Genomic DNA, 22,188 nt, shown 5'->3' on the forward strand with positions numbered 1-22,188 from the left:
CAGCACATGTGTTGCCGGTGGATTTCTAGATATGTTTGTTGTCAAGTGGAAGACGAATAACACGCTAGTAATTTTTACGTGCACTAAACTTAAGTGATATTATAATTGATGTTAAAGGCGTCACATAGTACTTCCTGTTGCTCCTATGATGTTTCATGGACCTGTTTCGCTACAGTGCCAAATTAGTTTTACGTTTAGTGCACGGACCATACGATATAGTTCAGTTCAGAATGTTTGTACATAAACAATTAATCACTTTCGTAAGCAAAACGAGTGAAACCTGATTTTACAGTTTCCCGACAATATTATGAATGCTGAAGAAAATTCCAACACTAAATCTGAAGCACAGGCGCCAAATGAAGTTACTGAATTATTTCAGAAAAAGAAAAGGTCGTCTAGCTCAGAGAATGGCTCACCGAAACGAAAGAAACATAAGACCGAAAAGCATAAAAAGAAGAAACGTGAATCATCATCGGAATCTGTATCGCCAGATAGTGATTCATCACTAAGCACAAGTTCATCTTCTACGAAGGAGAAGAGAAAAAAACGGAAAAAGAAGAAACACACACGAGAAAAGAAGAAGAAAGTGAAGAGAGAGAAGGAGAAGAGGAAAAGAAAGAAGGAAAAGAAAAGGAAGAAGAGGCAAAGCAAGGACGAAGAAATCATTGGACCAGTTCTGCCAGAGGATGCAGTCAAAACCTCGCCGTCTGTTGACACGATTTCACAGACCACTTGCAAATCTATGGCACCAATGACGAAAGAAGAGTGGGAAAAGAAGCAGAGTATTGTGCGACGAGTATTTGATGAAGAAACTGGAAGATACAGGCAAGTTGTTTATTAATTAGAAGTCAACATTGTAACATACCAGTGATAGAATCTATGCTTGTGGCAGAAACCCTAGCATTTCTCGAGGCTCTATGCGATTATACATCTGATTTTAGCCGCCGCAAAAAAGTTTAGTCGTTACACACTGTTGAAAGTAAACCTTGCAGAGTTGTGCTTCTTTCACTAAAGATTTCTGCATGTATATTGTGTTCCATTTAAATAGCATTGTCCTGAAAATTAAATGTTCGTATGCATCCATTAGTCTCCTTCAAAATTATCTCGTTTTCAGGAATCAGAAATGAGTTGTCTCTCAGTTTGGTGGCTGACCATTTTGGTTGTCCTTTCCGTTGTTGTTGTTGTTGTTGTTGTTGTTGTGGGCTTCAGTCCTGAGACTGGTTTGATGCAGCTCTCCATGCTACTCTATCCTGTGCAAGCTTTTTCATGTCCCAGTACCTACTGCAACCTACATCCTTCTGAATCTGCTTAGTGTATTCATCTCTTGGTCTCCCTCTACGATTTTTACCCTCCACGCTGCCCTCCAATGCTAAATTTGTGATCCCTTGATGCCTCAAAACATGTCCTACCAACCGATCCCTTCTTCTAGTCAAGTTGTGCCACAAACTTCTCTTTTCCCCAATCCTATTCAATACCTCCTCATTAGTTACGTGATCTACCCACTTGATCTTCAGCATTCTTCTGTAGCACCACATTTCGAAAGCTTCTATTCTCTTCTTGTCCAAACTATTTATCGTCCATGTTTCACTTCCATACATGGCTACACTCCATACAAATACTTTCAGAAACGACTTCCTGACACTTAAATCTATACTCGATGTTAACAAATTTCTCTTCTTGAGAAACGCTTTCCTTGCCATTGCCAGTCTACATTTTATATCCTCTCTACTTCGACCATCATCAGTTATTTTACTCCCTAAATAGCAAAACTCCTTTACTACTTTAAGTGTCTCATTTCCTAATCTAATTCCCTCAGCATCACCCGACTTAATTTGACTACATTCCATTATCCTCGTTTTGCTTTTGTTGATGTTCATCTTATGTCCTCCTTTCAAGACACTGTCCATTCCGTTCAACTGCTCTTCCAAGTCCTTTGCTGTCTCTGACAGAATTACAATGTCATCGGCGAACCTCAAAGTTTTTACTTCTTGTCCATGAATTTTAATACCTACTCCGAATTTTTCTTTTGTTTCCTTTACTGCTTGCTCAATATACAGATTGAATAACATTGGGGAGAGGCTACAAGCCTGTCTCAGTCCTTTCCCAACCACTGCTTCCCTTTCATGCCCCTCGACTCTTATAACTGCCATCTGGTTTCTGTACAAATTGTAAATAGCCTTTCGCTCCCTGTATTTTACCCCTGCCACCTTCAGAATTTGAAAGAGAGTATTCCAGTTAACATTGTCAAAAGCTTTCTCTAAGTCTACAAATGCTAGAAATGTAGGTTTGCCTTTTCTTAATCTTTCTTCTAAGATAAGTCGTAAGGTCAGTATTGCCTCACGTGTTCCAACATTTCTACGGAATCCAAACTGATCTTCCCCGAGGTCGGCTTCTACCAGTTTTTCCATTACCTTTCCGTTGTAGCGATATGTAATTGTGTCATTATTCTAGTGCACTGAAGTACTTGTGTGTTCAACAAACCTTTTGTGGTCCTTGGCATATCCACATTGGTGTCTGATGTGGATGAACATACTTTAGACTATTTTTTTTTGTCAGTGATGGCATAAAATAGGCAGAAAAATTTGTTGATATGTGTGCAAACTATGCAGAGCACATTATATTTACTACTGTTTTAACCAAGCCGGGTAAGATTTAACGGCCCCATTGCATTTTAAATATGCTTATTTACCTTATATGTAACATAATATGAACAGAATTACACATCAAGAGATTTGCCAGTTGTGTAGTACAGATTTTCTGAATTTCTCTTTCATTTTTAATTATTTACAAAAAAAGAGCATTTAATATGAAATGAACAACAGCCTCAGATTATATTGCAGATGAAATCTGTTTGCGCAACTGTTATTCCATGTTAAAGTTTATTGGCTTCACCAATTTAGAATAAAATTTTCTACTCCAACCTAACTTTGACATTGGTCAGTGCTACTGATTCAATAGTCATTCACGTATCATGATTAGTAAACTGCATCATGATAGATAGCCTTCTCGGACATGGGACATGTCAAGTTATATGTTACAGGCAGAAGTAACCACTCTTGGCTACTTCTGCAAAGTAGAGCAATTACTTCATATATATATCAGGAGAAAAGCAGCTAAGGTTTGGAAAAAGCTAGTACTGTTGTGTCTCCTGGACTGTGTTATTTCTCTCTCTCTCTCTCTCTCTCTCTCTCTCTCTCTCACACACACACACACACACACACACACACACACACACACACAGATGTGTATATAAAAACGATTGAAAAAAAAAATTGCTGACTACTTAAATTATTTCATGTTCAAGAATTCATCTATGGTGTAGAAGAAGTTGTTAAGAAGAAACATCTTCCGTTTACATTTGAAAGCACATCACATCCGTACTCTGCAAACCACCAGGAAGTGCATGGCAGAGGGTACATTCCAATGTACCAGTTATTAGGGTATCTATGTGTTCCATTGATGTATGGAATGCAGGAAGAATGATTGTTTACATGCCTGAGCCATGTATGCTGTAACCAATCTAATGTTGTCCTCACAAACTCTGTGTGATTGATACATAAGGGGTTATTTTATTTTTGTAGATTCATCATTTAAAACCAGTTCTTGAAACTTTGTAAGTGAGCTTTCTCGTTATAGTTTATGTCTGCTTTTGAGATTGTGCCAGTTCAGATTTTCAGCATCCATGTGACTTTCTCCCAAAGGTCAAACAAATCCGTGACCATTTCTGCTGCCCTTCTCTGTATAGGCCTATATTCTGTGCTCCATGTTAGTACTATTTAGTAAAGGCCCACACACTTGAGCAATATTCTAGAATGGGTCACACAAGTGTTTTGTAAGTAATTTCGTTTGTAGACAGGTTGCATTTCACCTGTATAAACTGAAGTCCACAACCTGCATTACCCACGAGTAAGCATATGTGACCATTCCATTTCATATCCCTATGAAGTGTTACACACAAGTATTAGCACGAGTTGGTTGATTCCAGTGGTGACTCATTGCTATTATAGTCATAGCGTACTACATTTATTCGTTTTTTGAAGCGCACAGTTTTATGTTTCTTGCAGTGGTGACTCATTGCTATTATAGTCATAGCGTACTACATTTTTTCGTTTAGTGAAGTGCACAGTTTTATGTTTCTGTATATTGAAAGCAAGTTGCCAATCTTTGCATCACATTGAAATCTTATCCAGATTTGACCAAATATTTATGCAGCTTCTTTCAGACAGTACTTCATTATAGGCAAATGAATCATCTGTAAAAATCTGAGATTACTATTAGAATTGCCCTAGAAAATTATCCCATAAGACAACAATGACTGAGACTGTGCAACTTACAGACTTCGGTATCCCCAAAGTTGGCAATAATTCTTATGACAAAAGAACCGAGCCTAAACATTTTAAAAAGTCTGCTAATTGGTTTTTCCACCTTTAAGTTGTCATCAGTATGCATACCTATGACATAAAAACTTTGAACTTTCTATGCTGCTAATTATTTCTTGTGGATAGGCCTAATAGAAAGTAGGATAATAAAGAAACGTCATTTACTATATTCTTTGTTGATGTTTCCTTGCATGACTTCACAACAATGCTTTTAGTATCTGGAGACAAGACTAATTCCTCCTCCTGATTCAAGTAAAATGACATAGCATTAACATACAGCAAGAAGAGTAGTGGACCAAAGATTGAGCACTGTGATATTCTCTTTGTAAATTCTCCACATGCAGTTTATGTGGAATTCCATTTTGTATTACATGACCAGTCTAAGGAGACTTCTGCATTCTGATTCTTAAGTGAGAACTAAACCAGGCATCTGCTGAACTATGTGTTCCATAAAAACTTCACTTCTCTAATATTGTGACTGTCACAATCAAATGCTTTCAATAAGTCGCAGAAAATTCCAACTGATTATATTTTATCATTTAAAAGATTTCATTAAGTATCCAGCAAATGTATAAGTAGCTCACTCAGTAGAGTGGCCCACATCAACGAAAGCGTCGAATTACACCTGTCTGCTTTGACCCGTGAAATATAGTGTTATAGTGTGTGACATCATTACGGCGTGGAGTTTTTGAGTTGATTGTATTTGTAGATGTCATGTTGTTGTATTTGATGGTGCCCTCTGGCGGTGTATGTGGGCATGCTGAGTTTAACATGTGGTATTGGGTTAATCTGAGTTTTAGTTGTCATTGTCCTAATGTGGTTTTGAGTTTAGGTACTTGGTGTTGTAATGTGTGTTGTGGAAGTGTTTTCAGTGAGTTATTAAGATTTTTTTTTTATTATGTAGACCTATTTGGAATTTTTGTTACATCTGATTAGTTTGGTATTTGTTGTGTGGAAAAATGTCTACCTAATTTTCTTAATTGCTTTTATGTTAAGTATGGACATGACAGTAACGTTCATGAGGTGTATCATTGCAAGTTGTTGTTGGTTGTTTTTGGGGAAGGAGACCAGACAGCGAGGTCATTGGTCTCATCGGATTAGGGAAGAATGGGGAAGGAAGGCGGCCGTGCCCTTTCAAAGGAATGATCCTGGCATTTGCCTGGAGCAATTTAGGGAAATCACGGAAAACCTAAATCAGGATGGCCGGACGCGGGATTGAATCATCGTCCTCCCAAATGCGAGTCCAGTGTCTAACCACTGCGCCACCTCACTCGGTATCATTGCAAGTGAGATGGGTGATAATATGATGTCTGTCATACAGTTTCTGCAGATGTTCGGTCTTATTACTGAATGTGTTAAGTGTCCCATTTGTGGCGACAGCATATGGTTGACGAGAGTTCCAGCAGCTCGGCCCAGGGACACACATTCTAACCTAAATCCCCAATTTTCCACAGTTGTCCCATTAGTTTCATTTTATTTTTGGAGTTAAACGTTATTGTGTAATTTTTATTTTTGTTTGCATTCATTGGCATGGTGTGTGTGTGTGTAGTGACATTATTGTCGTAATTTTGTATACGCCCGAAGTAGCTGTTTCCTCCATATTAATGATGTGGTTATTACGTATGGTTGGTCGGTAATAACACATACTAAGTATTGAATATGCATTTATTAATCACTGAGACAAAATGAACAAACATGGCAGAAGGACAAATTACACACCGAGAAGAAGCTAGGACAAAGCAGTCCAAAGAAATAAGAGTGCTCCGCACCAGGGACGCCACAGTGCTCCCCCCCAGTAGTGCAGAGGACGGCAGAGGGAAGCTTCATCGCACGAATTCATAATGTTTGTGCCAGCGTGGCGGTTATACGTGGCAGCCGGCATGAGAAGTAGGTGCATCAGAGTCAGCGGTGCAAGGGTCCCGTGGCTCCAACGACTGCGCAGGCAGAGAGACGTCGGCCGAAGGCAGGTCGGCAGCATTGGGAGGCAGGTCGGTGAGTGACCACAACTGTTTCTGTTGATTAACAGGCACAGTCTGTGGTCATCCGTGTGGGTGGATGACGAACGTGTTCCTACTGTAATGGAGCACGTGGTGAGGGCTGAATAAGGCGGCTGCAAGGCTGCTCACACAGTGTCATCCCGCAGCATCACAGAGTCGCACGAAGCAAGGTCCTTGTGAATGAACACAGGTGGGGTAGAGTGAGGGCATGGAAGAGGAATGTGGAGGCGTGCGACGTGCGTACGAACCCTTTCAACCAGAGCGGGAAGATCCACGGTAGCAGCTGACGATATATCCTCAGCGAACTCAGCCAGAAGGAGGAGGAATTCGCCATATAGAATCTCAGCGAGCGTGGCGTTCAAGTCTTCTCTATGGGCTGAGCGAATACCCAGCAGGACCCATGGGAGGACCTCAGAGCATAGACCACTGTGACACATAAGCGTGGCCTTGAGTGTGCAGTGCCACCATTTGACCAGACCATTTGCCTGCGAGTGGTAAGCCGTGGTGTGAAATTTGGCTACGCTGCAGAGCCGTGCAAGGAGAACAGACTTAAACTGGCATCCCTGGTCAGTCGTGAGAGACAGGGGGCAGACAAAACAAGCAACCCATGCCGAGGCGAAAGAACATGTGATGGTCTTGGCCGTGATGTCAATAAGAGGGACTGCCTCGACCCAGCAGGTCACACGGTCGATGATCGATAAGATGTATCTGTAACCCTCGGCAGGGGGCAGGGGACCAACGACATTGATATGGACGTGCCAATCACACCCCTTGAGAATGTCAAACTTGCCCAGTATAGGTTGAACATGCCTGCCAACCTTGCTGTGCTGGCACGGAACACATGCATTGGTCCAATGCAGCAGTTGTGCTTCATGCCGGGTCAGACAAAGCACTCCATAACCAGCCGTGTCATGGCTTGTGTTCCAGGGTGGGCCAAGCTGTGCAAGGCAGTAAAGACCCCGTGACGAAGGGCGGTAGGGACAAGGGGGCGGAATGTACCCATAGACGTGTCACAAAGGACAGGGGTCATCAACCCGTGTTGCCTATGGGACTGGACAGAGAGCAATGACTCATTGTCTGATACTATTCGCTGTATATCATCGCCTTCGGCCTGAAGTCGGGCGAGCTCTTCCAGATTCAGTGGCGTGGTTAGTGCGCAGATGCGGGAAAGGTAGACCACCATTCCATAGATATAGCATGCATCGGAAGAGTGCTGATAGATTTAGGTCATATGGCAGGAACACCTCAGCGGAAGGTCCTTAGCAGGATTATGAATAGCGTCTACAAGTGGCTTATGATCTGTATGGATCGTGAAAGGTTCCTCGAGGTTGCTACGGAAATGTTGAGTCGCCTCGTACATTGTGAAGAGCTCACAGTCGAAAGCCGACCATTTACACTGGCTGTTAGTCAGTTTCTTGGAAAAGGTTGTGTGGAGTCGGCGGTGTGCTGTTGTGAAACAGCACCCACAGCTGAGTCACTGGCATCGGTAGTGATCGAGACACGGGCCTCAGGATCAGGGTGGGCGAGTGTGGCGGCCTTGGCGAGGGCAGTTTTAATGTTACCAAATGCATCGAGTGTGGGTTTGGTCCACTCCAACTTCCATTTCCCAGTGGTGTTGTTGCCGGAGAGGGCGTCGGTGAGGGCCATTTGGACGGAGGCAGCCTGAGGAATATGGCGGCGATAAAAATTATCCTTACCCAGAAAACAACGGAGCTGAGCATAATCTTCAGGGAGAGGGAGATCAAGTACGGTTTCGACATGGGAGCTCGCCAGTCGGAGGCCGCTAGCAGAGACGGTATGGCCTAGGAAGGTTACTGATGTGGAACAGAGTCGAGATTTATCATGGTTGATCACTACGCCATTGGCAGCAAGGGTCGAATGAACCGCATCGAGGTGAACTTGATGTTCCTCAGTGGAGGAGGAAAAGATTACTATATCATTTAAGCAAGCATAAGCAAGTGGCAGAGGGAGCAAAATGGAATCAATGAACTGCTGCTATGTCTGCACAGCATTTTTCAATCCATAAGGCATGTAAAATTATTCAGATAGTCTGAAGGATGTGATGATGGCAATCTTAGGAATATCTGGTGGATGCATAGGGATCTGATGGTATGCCTTGGAACACTCTAAAAAAATTTCAATCGTATAGTAATTGTGTGAAATCCTGTACATGAGGAATGGGGAAGTTATCGATAATGGTGTGAGCGTTAGGGGACCTGTAGTCCCGCACATGCATAAGGTGCTGTCCTTTTTAGGAACAGGGTGAATGAGTGAAGACCAGTTGCTATCGGAGGGGCGGAGGACACCTGAAGCCAGCGGAAGCTGAATGATCTCCTTGGCACAGAAAAGTTTGGAAGCGTTAAGGTGCCTGGCCGTATAACGTACAGGTGGGCCATTGGTGGTGCGAATCCTATGACAAGTGCCATTACTGATGGCCGATACTCACGAAGCGGGGTCAGCAAGAGGGGTCAAGAAGGGATCCACAGGCAACGTCAGTTCAGTGGCCTTGATGAACCGAGGTGGCGTAGGCGGGGCGTCAGCTGTAGTCGACAATGGAAGGTGTCTTACAGGAGCCACATGGTGTGAAGAATCAGGAGGGGCATGTGGGTGCGTCTTGGAGACTCGTCTTCAGTGATGAGAGAACAACAGTGGGCGGTGGAATTTTTGACACTGGAGCAGGTTGGTGAGAAGACATAGTAGAGGCATGTGTTGCATCGCCTCATTGTGGTTCTGCATATAGACGACGTATTGTACACCGTGCATATGGCAACTCAGCGGAGGTAGGAGGTAGAAGCAATGCGGGTGCATAAGGCGGTGTTCTGGATGCGGAGTTCGTCAAGTTGTGAGCGCATGTCCGACAGGTCAGAGAGCTGTACAGTAATGCGTTCGAGTAGGGATGCACATGTGGAAAGTCTAGCCAAGGAGGCGGAGAGCGAAGTCATGCTGAACTCGTATGAGCACAGAACAATAGAACCAGACACAGTAGAGCCAGAGGCAGAATGCAGTGGCTTTCAGGTCTGGTTAAAGGTCGTAATGATGCAGGAAATTCAGCCCGATCACAGGGTTCATCCAACGGCAACGTGGAAGGTCCGAGGGAAGGTGTCAACCGGCGATAGGCGAAGTGACATCTTGATTGAGCCACGGACCGCAATAGGAGAATGATTGGTGGCGATCAAGGCAAAGGTAGTTGGTGAAAGTTTGTCGCCAGCGTGCTTGGCCAGGATAATGCTAACGTCGGTGCCAGTGTCGACGAGAAAGCGATTGCCCAATGACAAGTCTGTGGCACAGAGGCATCGTGTTGCTGAAGTCGGACGGTAGGCACCGTAAAGGAATGTTCCGGGACATGGCGCCTAAACGTGCCCACTAAAATCATTTGGGTAGGCGCAAGGCGTGTGGCAATTGCGGGCAGCATCCCCGAAAGTAGCATGGAACCAGCACAGCGGGTAGGCCAATGGTGGGGCGGTGCAGATGGGGCGATGCGGAGCGGAAGGGAGCCGCAGCTGAGTGTGTCGGGGCCGGTAGCAGATTTGGCTGCTGCTCATGCGAGGTCAGCGGCTTTCAGGAGGGCACAGGCAGTAGCTCCTCCCGTAGGCCGCTAGATGGCAGCTCCTGACTGGCAGCTGAGGTGCCGATGCGAGCACACTGGCCTCTGCCAGCAGGGTGCGTAACTGAAGGTGCAGGTGTGCCAACTGAGGGTGATCGAGATGTCGTCCATGACAGGGGCGTCAGTGACAAATGATAGTATAAGCCCGATCTGTCATGCGTAAATGAACCTCACGTGGATTGGTGACATGAGGCAGTAGATGAAGTTGCAGATACAAAGGCATTTTGACCATCCACAATGTCCAAAGCACAGTGTTAGGTAATGCTTGATGGTTGATTAATGCACTTAGGCGCAGCCAAAGCTGCGAAGGAGTGCAGTCGTCGAATTGCTCGTCGTGAATAATGTGGTGGATACCCTCTGCTGGAGGGTGAGAAAGGCACTCGATGAGCAGTGCTTTTACCGTCGAATACTTGTGCGAGGCGGGTGGTGAGAGAAGCAAGCCACTGATGAGGTCCGGATGAGCTTGGAGGTGACTCACCTGCCAGACAAAATGGGCGTTGTCATCCGAAATACCGTGGATGTCCAGAATGTGATCCACTAAGGCGAAACAAGTCTTAGGGTTATCTTTTCGCAAAGCAGGCAACTTGGGAAACCTGCTGCAACACATGTTGAGGCAGCACCAGCAGATGGAGATCCACGCGAGCAGAGCAGGACGCCTCCGACACCGGAAGTGCGGTAGTGGTGAACAGTGCGTCACCCGAGGTCTGCGTGAGGGGTTGGCTACATGCAGCACGTGGTGTAGAGAGGGGGGTGGGGGCGGGTGTAAAAGTCGGCACGGTGTGTCCAAACTGCAGGCCCGACGAAGAACACGGCGCGGGTGGAATGGCTGGTGCCATTGAAACAATGGGCGGAAGGGGCTACGGCGCAGCCATGGGAAGGGGGGGAGGGGGGGGATGCCCCGGAAACCAGCATCGGCAGAACGGCTTGCGCCATTACGAAAATGGGTGGAAGGTGGTCATGGTGCAACAGTCACGGAAACCGGTGTGGGTGAGGCGACCGGTGTCGCCGCAATGAAGTGCGAGGGTGGGGGGTGGGGTGGGTGGCGTACTGCGACACTAGACATATAAGAATGTGCAACCTCGTGCATAGAAATGTTCGATTCACAGTTCTGGAGCTTCGTCGGCACGTCGAACCATCCCGAAGGAAATGGCGTCGATGAAGGATAAACCGCAATGTCTTTAACTGGAAGATCGTCCACAATGTCGTTATGCGGTGTGCACTGTTCATGTTGTGGCTGTTGTTGTGCTGCCATGCTAGATGGTGGCCATGTTGAGCCAGTTATGGTTAGGTGGTCGCCGGCTTGGCCAGGCATAAATAATTGTTCACTTTTAACCAAACTTGCATTAGGTACACTTGACCACTCGTGGTCGCAGGCACAGTTAATACGTTGCGTGACACTCGCACTGAAAGACACTGGTAGATCCATTGTGGCAGAAACAATGTGGGCTGGCACATGAAGTTCGCAAATGATGAAAACAAGCACAAAATAACTTGCGATGAAATGACGCCAGTGTCGGGATCACCACTGTGGTTATCATGTATGGTTATTTGCTAATGACACACACTAAGTATCAAATATACATTTATTAATCACTGAGACAAAATGAACAAACATGGCAGAAGAATAAGTTACGTGCCGAGACGAAGCTAGAGCAAAGCAGTCCAAAGAAATAAGAGTCAAAGATAGGACGCTGTGCCAGAGACTCCACAACGTCATGGGTCAGTGTAAACGGGTGGAATTGGATGTTTCTGTAATGCCAGTCGCCCTGTAAAAATCCAAACTTGATTGGCAACATAATCAACCCATTATTACACATGTTGGTTACAACCCTGGAGTACATTGTCATCTCAAAAATTTTAGAAAATGATGTAAGGAGTTGCACTCAGTGGTAGTAATTGACACCTGTGGAGTCACCCTCTTTACAAATAGGTCATATGATGCCATAGTTCAGTCTGTTGGAGGAAACACCATGAATTACTGATGCATTATGTGAGTGAATAAGAATGTTACAAATTATAGTGTCACAATTTTTAGTGTCTTAATGGGAGATGCAATCCATTTCATGAGCACTTTCACTGTTTAGAACCATGGTGACCTTCCTTATATTTCAGATGAGAATCTAAGATTAATTTTTATTTCACTAAATAATTAACCTCTCTGTTGCTTCTTCAGTGTAATGTTTTGCTTTCTTTTCTGAAGTATTTGTATCAGTTTCCTCACTTTTAAACATAATCTGCTACACTTGAACTGTCATTTACAATGCTCCTGTTCTGTTTATTATAAATAATGTCATCTTCTATGGCTTCTTTCTCTGCCTTTCTGTTAACTATAGTCGATATTGATTTTATTGTATTGCCTTAGCTGTCAGTTTCAGATAAGATGTGCACACTCATGGTATTTTTAAAAACTTTTCTTAATGTGTCACAGTACTTTTAATAATAACAAAGCCTTTCTGGAACATTACTTGTTCTGGCAATGCTATACATGCCCCATTTTCATTGTGTAGAGCTTCTGGTACATGTAGTGATCGATAGTTTCTTTAATGACTTCTCATTATTATATTTAATTATCTTTTTAGGCAAACTAATTTCAAAAATGGTCATTTTTAAGCTTTCTTTAAAATATTTAGTAAATTTGTCAGTAACCAGCGTCATTGTTTTCGTTGAGTTTTTCTAAACTATACTTGGAGCTTGTAAGTTACGTAATGTGGCTAACTGTGTATCAAGCTCTTACAATCTATTTACCACAGGATAGGCATGTGTTTCATGTTCCTGTTGTTGTATGTCTACATCATCTATAAGATTACTGTTATCTTGAACAACTCAGGTTGGGGAATTTATGATTGATACTAAATTGTAAGTGGCTAACAGTAGCACTAGATCAGTGTTTCTGTCAGATTCCTTCAAGAAATATACATTAAAATCAGCACACCTTAATAACCACTTCTTTTTGTCTGATAGATAGCCTACTAAACAAAGCATTTATGTAACTTTCACAACCACTATCAGCTGTCATATAGACCTACTGCTAAAGTCAAGATCTATCTAATAAAAATGTAGATTCTCCTGGAATTCACATTTCTGAATCCAAATATTCTGAAAAATTGTAGGAGTAGCTGATAAGGAATTATTTTAATTTGTTTGTGTATGTATGTAGATTGTCAGTTTCCTGCCTGACTCCCACCGGCATCGATGTTGCACCATAATATAGAGAAACTCATGTGAACCCATAAGAGGAATGCTTAATTCATAAGAAAATTTTTTCTACTTCAAGTGTTGTGATTGTGAATTGCACCATTCATTCTTAATTACTTCATTTATTAATCACAAATACTGTTAGAGAGACAAATTATTGGCATGTGAGTAGTAATGGCGGCAGTGGTAGGTAGTTAGTTAGTTAGTGTTTAACGTCCCGTCGACAACGAGGTCATTAGAGACGGAGCGCAAGCTCGGGTTAGGGAAGGATCTGGAAGGAAATCGGCCGTGCCCTTTCAAAGGAACCATCCCGGCATTTGCCTGAAACGATTTAGGGAAATCACGGAAAACCTAAATCAGGATGGCTGGAGACGGGATTGAACCGTCATCCTCCCGAATGCGAGTCCAGTGTGCTAACCACTGCGCCACCTCGCTCATCAAGGATCCCACAGGATGAATAGCTGCTTTTGTCCCTCCCTGGAACAGATTTTACAGCTCTTCAACATCACTCGGTTGTTTTGTACAGGCACCAGTCTCATAGTCTTAAAATTCCAAGGTGTAGTCCACGACAAGGTGGTTGTAACCCCATCTGTTAACCCTGTATAAGAACCAATTCCACCTGAAACATATAATATATATTATATATAATAATAATAATTATAATATAATAATAATAATAAAAATATAAATAAATATAAACCTCGGGGAAGATCAGTTTGGATTCCGTAGAAATGTTGGAACACGTGAGGCAATACTGACCTTACGACTTATCTTAGAAGAAAGATTAAGAAAAGGCAAACCTACATTTCTAGCATTTGTAGACTTAGAGAAAGCTTTTGACAATGTCAACTGGAATACTCTCTTTCAAATTCTGAAGGTGGCAGGGGTAAAATACAGGGAGCGAAAGGCTATTTACAATTTGTACAGAAACCAGATGGCAGTTATAAGGGTCAAGGGGCATGAAAGGGAAGCAGTGGTTGGGAAAGGAGTGAGACAGGGTTGTAGCCTCTCCCCGATGTTATTCAATCTGTATATTGAGCAAGCAGTAAAGGAAACAAAAGAAAAATTCGGAGTAGGTATTAAAATTCATGGACAAGAAGTAAAAACTTTGAGGTTCGCCTATGACATTGTAATTCTGTCAGAGACAGCAAAGGACTTGGAAGAGCAGTTGAACGGAATGGACAGTGTCTTGAAAGGATGGTATAAGATGAACATCAACAAAAGCAAAACGATGATAATGGAATGTAGTCGAATTAAGTCGGGTGATGCTGAGGGAATGAGATTAGGAAATGAGACACTTAAAGTAGTAAAGGAGTTTTGCTATTTAGGGAGTAAAATAACTGATGATGGTCGAAGTAGAGAGGATATAAAATGTAGACTGGCAATGGCAAGGAAAGCGTTTCTCAAGAAGAGAAATTTGTTAACATCGAGTATAGATTTAAGTGACAGGAAGTCGTTTCTGAAAGTATTTGTATGGAGTGTAGCCATGTATGGAAGTGAAACATGGACGATAACTAGTTTGGACAAGAAGAGAATAGAAGCTTTCAAAATGTGGTGCTACAGAAGAATGCTGAAGATAAGGTGGGTAGATCACGTAACTAATGAGGAGGTATTGAATAGGATTGGGGAGAAGAGAAGTTTGTGGCACAACTTGACTAGAAGAAGGGATCGGTTGGTAGGACATGTTTTGAGGCATCAAGGGATCACAAATTTAGCATTGGAGGGCAGCGTGGAGGGTAAAAGTTGTTGAGGGAGACCAAGAGATGAATACACTAAGCAGACTCAGAAGGATGTAGGTTGCAGTAGGTACTGGGAGATGAAGAAGCTTGCATAGGATAGAGTAGCATGGAGAGCTGCATCAAACCAGTCTCAGGACTGAAGACCACAACAACAACATATCAGGTGATGATTTCGATAACAGTTACAGTTAGTTTGCACTTATTTTGTGTTTTTGTGCATTTTGGAAAGTAATATTGTATTGTGTTTCTGTGGTTGTTTCATCTTTGTATATTTTACTATTATAGAGATTTTGTGGTTGTTATTTTAAATTTTAGATGGTTCCCACTCAAAACCCTCAATTTCCTGTGGTTGTCCTTCAATAGTATTAGAATTTTGTGTGATTCTGTATTTTATGTTTATATTTTTGCGCTATGATAACATGTTATATTATTGGTCACCATTTTTAAACCATGTTTATGTAGCATCTTGGGGTTTAATATAACATCATTGGTATAGAACACTCTTGGTTATCCTACACTGCACCAGCAAACACAGTTTTGCACATATTACTATTTTTTTCTTCTACATTCTGAGCACTTATCTTGGTCTTCCTTTCTACCTTCTTCAGGATATATTGGTCTCAATAGGTGCTTGAAACAGAATGAGAAAACTGTTCTAAAACAGAAACAAAAACTTGCAATGAGTAGCTGTTTATTTTGAGTTTAGTTTACAGTTTTATTATAAAGGTTTGATGTGTAGCTTCTGTATTGTCTTTAATGTTGTATGGACACACTAATTCTAAATAACAATTTAGTTCTGAATAGTGATGTTCTCTCTCAGTTTTTTAATGCCGACAGGGAATTTGTTGTGGAATCTTGCCAGTTAGATGAAGCTGTGTTCTTTGTAAGTGATAGTCATTCCTACACCTTGTAGTATAATTATGTATGTCACTGTGCGACAAAGCAACACAATTTGTTTTTACATGCTTGATTATTTAAGTATATAAATAGTGTTTAGTTCTTTTAATGCATTTTTAAAGGATTGTCTTGTTAACAGATCAGTTGTGCAACTAACCGCTTCCTTCTGCAGTTTCACCAACTTTTGAATATGTTCCTTTACACCAAATTCCGATGTTGGAATACAATATGATAGATGCGAGTAAATCAAGTGGAATAACTACAGTGTTTGATACTGCTTTGCCAACTCATAACCAAACTGACGCCTTCCAATCTAACCTAGACCTCAAGCTTCACTACAGATCAGTATGTCACCACAACCTGCAAACCAGAAACAAACAAATATGCAAAAGAAATATTGTCAGTATTGTCTTCTTGTTCTGTTTGTGCAAATACGATGTTGCACGCCACATTGTCATTACCTTATGGGAAGGAGTCAACTTCTGGCATCAGTAGATTTGTTTGACCTGAATATTCCATACTCCATAGTCTGTAGTGCTTTGTAATTTACATTTTTTTATAATAAGAATATGATTCTACTTATTTTTAAGCAGATTTCATGTTGTGTTGCTATCAGCACCATCACCTAAGAATTTGCAACACCATGGCTCATTTGGAACTGAGTCCCCAGTGTTTAAACTGTCATTTGACTTAGTGTTTTGTTTGCATTGGAAAAAAAGGCAAATATTTTTTTCCCACTGAAGTATGTGTTCGCAAGGGTTATGTTCCAAGAAGAACTATCTTTCAGCTCTTCTCTCAAATTAGTAAGTTTGCTCATCCCAAGGTTCCTAAAGAGGCTCGTCCAATATGTTCGGCTATCACCCTGGACAATATTCTTACTTTATACTTCTGTAGAATTTGTTTTTCACTGTAGATGGATTGTCCCAGAAGATTATGTGATAGTACAGTATTGATTGAAAGAATGCTGACAGTCCTGTCTGTAGGTGAACACAGTGGAGAGATTTCTATGTATGAAACAACCAGAATTGAGCTTTCTCGCTAACTTGTCCTATGCTAGCACCACCTCAGTTGATTATCCATATGTGAGCAGGAACCTTGGGACTGTATGGATACATCAAGCTAAAGCATGTCACTGGTGGAGGCAAGGTGTCCTGAATTATTCTCCCGAGTAAGTGTTTAGACCTCCTACCTGTTGTGCAGTAAACTGATAAAGTGTGACTTCTGATAGGAATGCATGTAGCTATCACTAATAAATGAAGAACAGAGATGCCATCAGAGTGAGTTTATTGAAAAGAATTACAGTGAACTTTACAAGAAATCTACTTTTGATAATAACTAATATAATTAACTCGAAAATGGAGAGCACACTATTTGCTCAAAAGTACCCAGGTACCTATTAGTTGGCATTAATATGGGGTGTGTCTTTACGATGTCTGGAACTTTGCTGGAGACACTTTCAATTAGGTGTATGAATATGTGTGGAGGGATGGCAGCTCATTCTTCCTCGAGAGCTCAAACCGAATAAAGTAATGTTATTGGATCCTGGAGTCTTCAGTGAAGTTAATGTTACAATTAATTCCAAATGTTTTCGTATGTACATCCTTGCAACTGATATTCTGCGAGACTTTGGCCGTTCACTTATGAAATAAAATGAACCACCGTGTACACAATTCCTCCACTGGTAAATATCTATGAAGTGGCTTCCATAGAATACTGTAAGAGTGGTGATGTGTCTGCGACCATCAACTACCATCTGACTGAGTCAGTTGAGAGGTTTGTTCGAGTATATTTCTTGTTGGACAGGTACAGCTACTTCATAAGGCACAAAAGATACCTGTAGATAGTTTCCTTTCTTCTTTTTTTGCGAGATTTTTGGGGTCTTAACAAGAAATGTATGTTTCTGGCTGTAATATGATACTGAATGTTGGTGATTATGTGCCCAATGATTTGCATTTAACGAGCTGTGTGGTAGGGGACAGCTGCCATGCAATCGTAATTCTTTCACGAGCACCACATGTCCGCTTAGTTGCCTGTTTTGTAGGTATGTGCACTGCCTTATGAAGTATGGCTGGTGCACACCGGTAACATTGACCCCTCTCCCCTACCCCCAACTACTGCAATCTGTCAATCACAAAGCAATTTTAATTGAATTATAGTTACCTGTAATGTAGCAGGTGGAGCAAGACTCTAAAATTATCATTCTTCATGAAAATGAGTACATCTGTGTGTATGAGGAATTCTTTAATGAATGCAAACTCTGTACTCTGTGCCCGCTGAACCCTCATCCCCCCCCCCCCCCCCCTTCCACTCACTCTGCCAATGCCTGTGTGTAAGCTACATACACTGCAGATAGTGACCACTTCAGCCAGCAGTGGACGGTGTTCCAGACTGCAGGCTGTTGTACTTCCACTTCTTTGTCTCCTAAACATCACCACCCACCTGCCTTATCCGCCTGCCCTAATGAGCACAGGTAGGTTAAGCAAATAATGGCTTTTGTTTAAATTGTGAACTTGTAATAAACAGCATCAAAATTACAAGCATTTTTATTGCCTTTAATTATACTTATTGATTTCTCCCCCTTCCCCTTCTTCTTCTTCTTCTTCTTCTTCTTCTTCTTGTACAGATCAAATGTCTTCTTTGTAATTATATTTGACCATAGAACAGATGTAGATGTCCATCTGATTATATAATTCTTGGAGGCAGTGCTAATTTCAGTGGCATAGGAAAACAGTGCATCATAGTCATGAAATAGAAGATAGCCCGTCCATAGTAACAGGAATTAATTTGTAAGGAGAGATCATCCTTTCATTACAATAAGTTATTGTTTGCTTTTTATTGTTTTTGCTGTAGTAATTTGAGTAAAGGCAGGTGCATTATTTCATTGTTCTCATATGTTACAGGCTGATAAAAGGAGATGGTGAAGTCTTGGAGGAGATTGTGAGCAAGGAACGTCATCGTGAAATTAATCGACAGGCAACAGTGGGTGATGGAGCTTTCTTCCAAGCTAAACTTGCTACACTGCAGCCTAAATAGTAATATATTGTACTGTTGGATAGCTATTTCATTGTATATATCACATGTTATAATCATTAAGAAGTAACTTGTGAAGTACTTCTTTTCATTCACACATCTTGTAATTTCATCTCCATTTTGAAGATCAATAGCATTTACACACATATTACATTTGAGAATAATTTGGTTACAGATTATTCATGTTGTTTTTTTAAGCTCATACCTACTATTCCATAAAGTAACTTTGTGGGATTCTGTTCAAGTACAAAAATATGATAATGTGTAAAGACTGAGTTTTATTCGCAATACTTAACAAGTAGATAAGTGTGAGAATGTATGTATATGTTTTAGAGTTGAATAAATTAGTCTTCATTGTTTTGGAAAGTTACAATTGTTCAGAAGCTACACCCTCTTCTTTCTTTTCCTTTGCATCTAAAATAAAACCTATCATGCAAAAATCAAACAATGGAAAATCCAGAACGGAATGTAACAAAATAATGAGTTGTGTGGTTTTAGTTGCTTGAGACTGCAGTCGTGTGTGTGAGTTGCGTTTGCGTTTGTGTGTGTGTGCGTGGTGCGTGCGTGCGTGCATGTGTGTACGTGTGTCTATTGTTGACAAGGCCATTGGCTGAAAGCTTTTAAGTGTGAAAATATTTTTGTGTTGCCTATCTGCGACTCAGCATCTCTGCTATATGGTGAGTGGCAACTTTCTTTCTCATGATATTGTGAAAACCTGTCATGATTATAGAAAGAAAATCAGATTGTCTATGTATTGAGTTTATACAACTGGCCATCAGTCAACATTGCTTTTGTGTAGTGTGGGTGTCACTTCATTTTGATTTAATATCCTACACTTGCAGATTTGTGTTCTTGCAGGAAAGTAGGAGAACAAGGATGATAATTAGTGATATAAAAAATAAAAGTACCATCTTATTAGTTATTAAAATTGGAAGTCTGGGAAAGTGCCAATAGGAATACATATGGCAAAAAGTACTAAGCTGCCAGATTTCAGGACCAGAAGTTTCAATTTTGGAAATGAAAGGCAAAGGCAGAAGAAACAAAAGGAAAGGATAAAATAGTTACATACGAGTAGTGGATGAAGCAGAACTAAGAGCCTTGTTGGAGGGAAGACATATGGGGTTTTTAAGACTACTTACTATCTTACTTAAAGCCTTGTAGCGACTGATAAAGCCGTGTCACATCAGTGTACTGTTAATTTGTTAGACTGTAGTCTTTTTAATATCTTAATAAATAATTGCACAAATATCTCATATTTGTTCCCATTCTAAATGTACTTTACAAATAGAATCGTATAATATAAGTTATTCAAAAGTTTAAATCACAAAATTCGAAAGTGGAATTGCTTAAGTGGCTTTGCCAGGATTCATATACTGACAATAACGACTGGAAGGAGTGGTGACATGCTGATCACTTGTCCTGCAATCAGTGATTGTTTTGTAGGCAGCCATCAACCAGTCAAAACAGGCCATGCATAAGTGTAATCCCTGAGTGATGTTAGTTGTTTAAATAAAAAAGTAATCTAATAGTTGCATAATATTCAAATGCACTATGGGAGCAACAAATTCCCATCTGCAGAATTAAAATAGAAGCAGTAACGCTCTTTTCTATAGTTTAGTGTGATACATGGTAATTCAGTTCATTGGACGGGTGATGTAGTTTTATTTGGTCTTTCAGTTGAAAAAGAAATACTTATTTCTATTGAAGTTGTTGATACGGTGACCATCAGCTGCAGTCCCAATTTTCATTTTTCTGGTACTACAAAAAAGATAGTTGCTACTCCGACTCGGTACCTCTGCTGTATGGTGAGTAACAACTATCCCTTTCCTAATATTGCCATATTTCGTCCTGGATTTTCCATTTTTTGTTTTTCCAGTTTGATGCAACATTTTTGCAGCCTTTTTATTCCAGAATACTTGAAGTTATCTGTAGAACCAGAATTATAACAGTTCCAGTTGCTCAGCTTTTTGTACTAGTTACACACACCTTTTGTCTGTTACAACGGTGAAAAAACTTGCAGAAATAAATATGTGCATGAATTACCTTGAACATAAATATTTTATTTATTATTCACACACTACACATTGTTTTTATTTCACAGTGCACATTTTCTGTACTACTAATCTTAGCATAGTTGATTCACCACTCATGTCTTTTCCAAGCATTCTGCTGCTCTTCTGAAGGCCAGTGAAACACACAAATTGTGCCAAGTGGTCTCATGGTCAGAAGGTAGCTTCATATCAGGTGCTCAAGGTAAGCACAATGTTGCACTTTGACAGTTGAATTTGTTAAAGAATCAGTTTTATTTCAAACTGACAGTAGTAAATGCAAATTCAATTAAAGTACCATAGAAAAAAAAGAGTTCCCATGTACCTAATAGTTTTTTCGTAGAATGCGTTATTTCAAAATGTACTTTGATTTTCGTTTTTCCTTCTTTTTCTTTTAAAAACAATCCATTGTTATTCAGTTCAAAGTGTTAAGTATGGATCATTTCCAAAGCAAATTTCTGTAATGAGAAGAACAGTCTGAAGACCTTCAACAGTCCTAAATGATACAAGGAAAATGGTTCTTCTGAAGCACAAGAGTGTTACAGCACAGTTTGTTCTCACTGGTTTACTTCTGTTATGCAATAAACTAATGAATTTGATCTAGTAGTTGCAGTCAACCGACTAATATACTTGACAAAATAATTTAATTGGATAGATAAAAAATCTACTCAACAAGTACACATAAAAGAAGGTTGTAATTAGGCAAACTTTCAGAGCCAGTGGCTCGTTGAAAGGGATGGAAGAGGGGTGAGGCTAAAGAACTGGAGAGGTCTAGGAAAAGGAGTAGATTTCAGGACAGTCACATAGAACCACGGGTCAGGGGAGACTTACTGCACGGGATGAGAAGGAAAGATAGATTGTTGGGGACTGCATCAGACGAGATTTGAAAACCTGAGAACTTAAAGGTGGAAGACAGGGTAATATGCAAGACAGAGATTACTGCTTAAACATTATGCATGAGTTAATAAGAGTGAAAAGCCTAGAGCATTGTACACAACAGAGGTGGTGGGGAAGGGGGGCTTGTGAAAAATAGACGGGTAAGACAATGAAAGATGTACAAAACTAAAACAGAGTGAAGAAAAGAGTTGTTACTGTGAAAAAATGCTGAGACAGAAGAAATTAACGTAAGTTAAGGCCATGTGGGTGGTGAGAACCAAGGACAAGTAGCGCTAGTTCCCATCAGCAGAGTTCTGAGAATCTGGTGTCTGGGGGAAGCATCCAGATAGCGTGTGTGGTGAAACACGCACAGAGGTCACAATTGTCATGTTGTAGAGCATGATCTGTAACAGGATATTGCGT

At 41.1% G+C, this 22,188-nt stretch overlaps 1 protein-coding gene across 1 annotated transcript; it reads left to right on the top strand.

Annotated features, from left to right (window-relative positions):
* The first annotated feature begins 16 nt into the window (after positions 1–16).
* Positions 17–19,214, top strand: LOC126418729 (ADP-ribosylation factor-like protein 6-interacting protein 4). The gene is made up of 2 exons (XM_050085638.1): positions 17–825; positions 18,712–19,214. Exons 1-2 carry the CDS (start codon positions 308–310, stop codon positions 18,842–18,844), a joined length of 651 nt encoding a protein of 216 aa, XP_049941595.1. The 5' UTR covers positions 17–307; the 3' UTR covers positions 18,845–19,214.
* The last annotated feature ends 2,974 nt before the right edge of the window (positions 19,215–22,188 follow it).

The sequence above is a fragment of the Schistocerca serialis genome, chromosome 9, assembly GCF_023864345.2.
Source record: "Schistocerca serialis cubense isolate TAMUIC-IGC-003099 chromosome 9, iqSchSeri2.2, whole genome shotgun sequence".
Taxonomy (NCBI): domain Eukaryota; kingdom Metazoa; phylum Arthropoda; class Insecta; order Orthoptera; family Acrididae; genus Schistocerca; species Schistocerca serialis.

Coding starts and splice junctions, on each gene's coding strand:
- LOC126418729 (XM_050085638.1), top strand. CDS start 308: ATGAATGCTGAAGAAAATTCCAACACTAAATCTGAAGCACAGGCGCCA. Junction 826..18,711: donor GAAGAAACTGGAAGATACAG/GCAAGTTGTTTA, acceptor CATATGTTACAG/GCTGATAAAAGGAGATGGTG.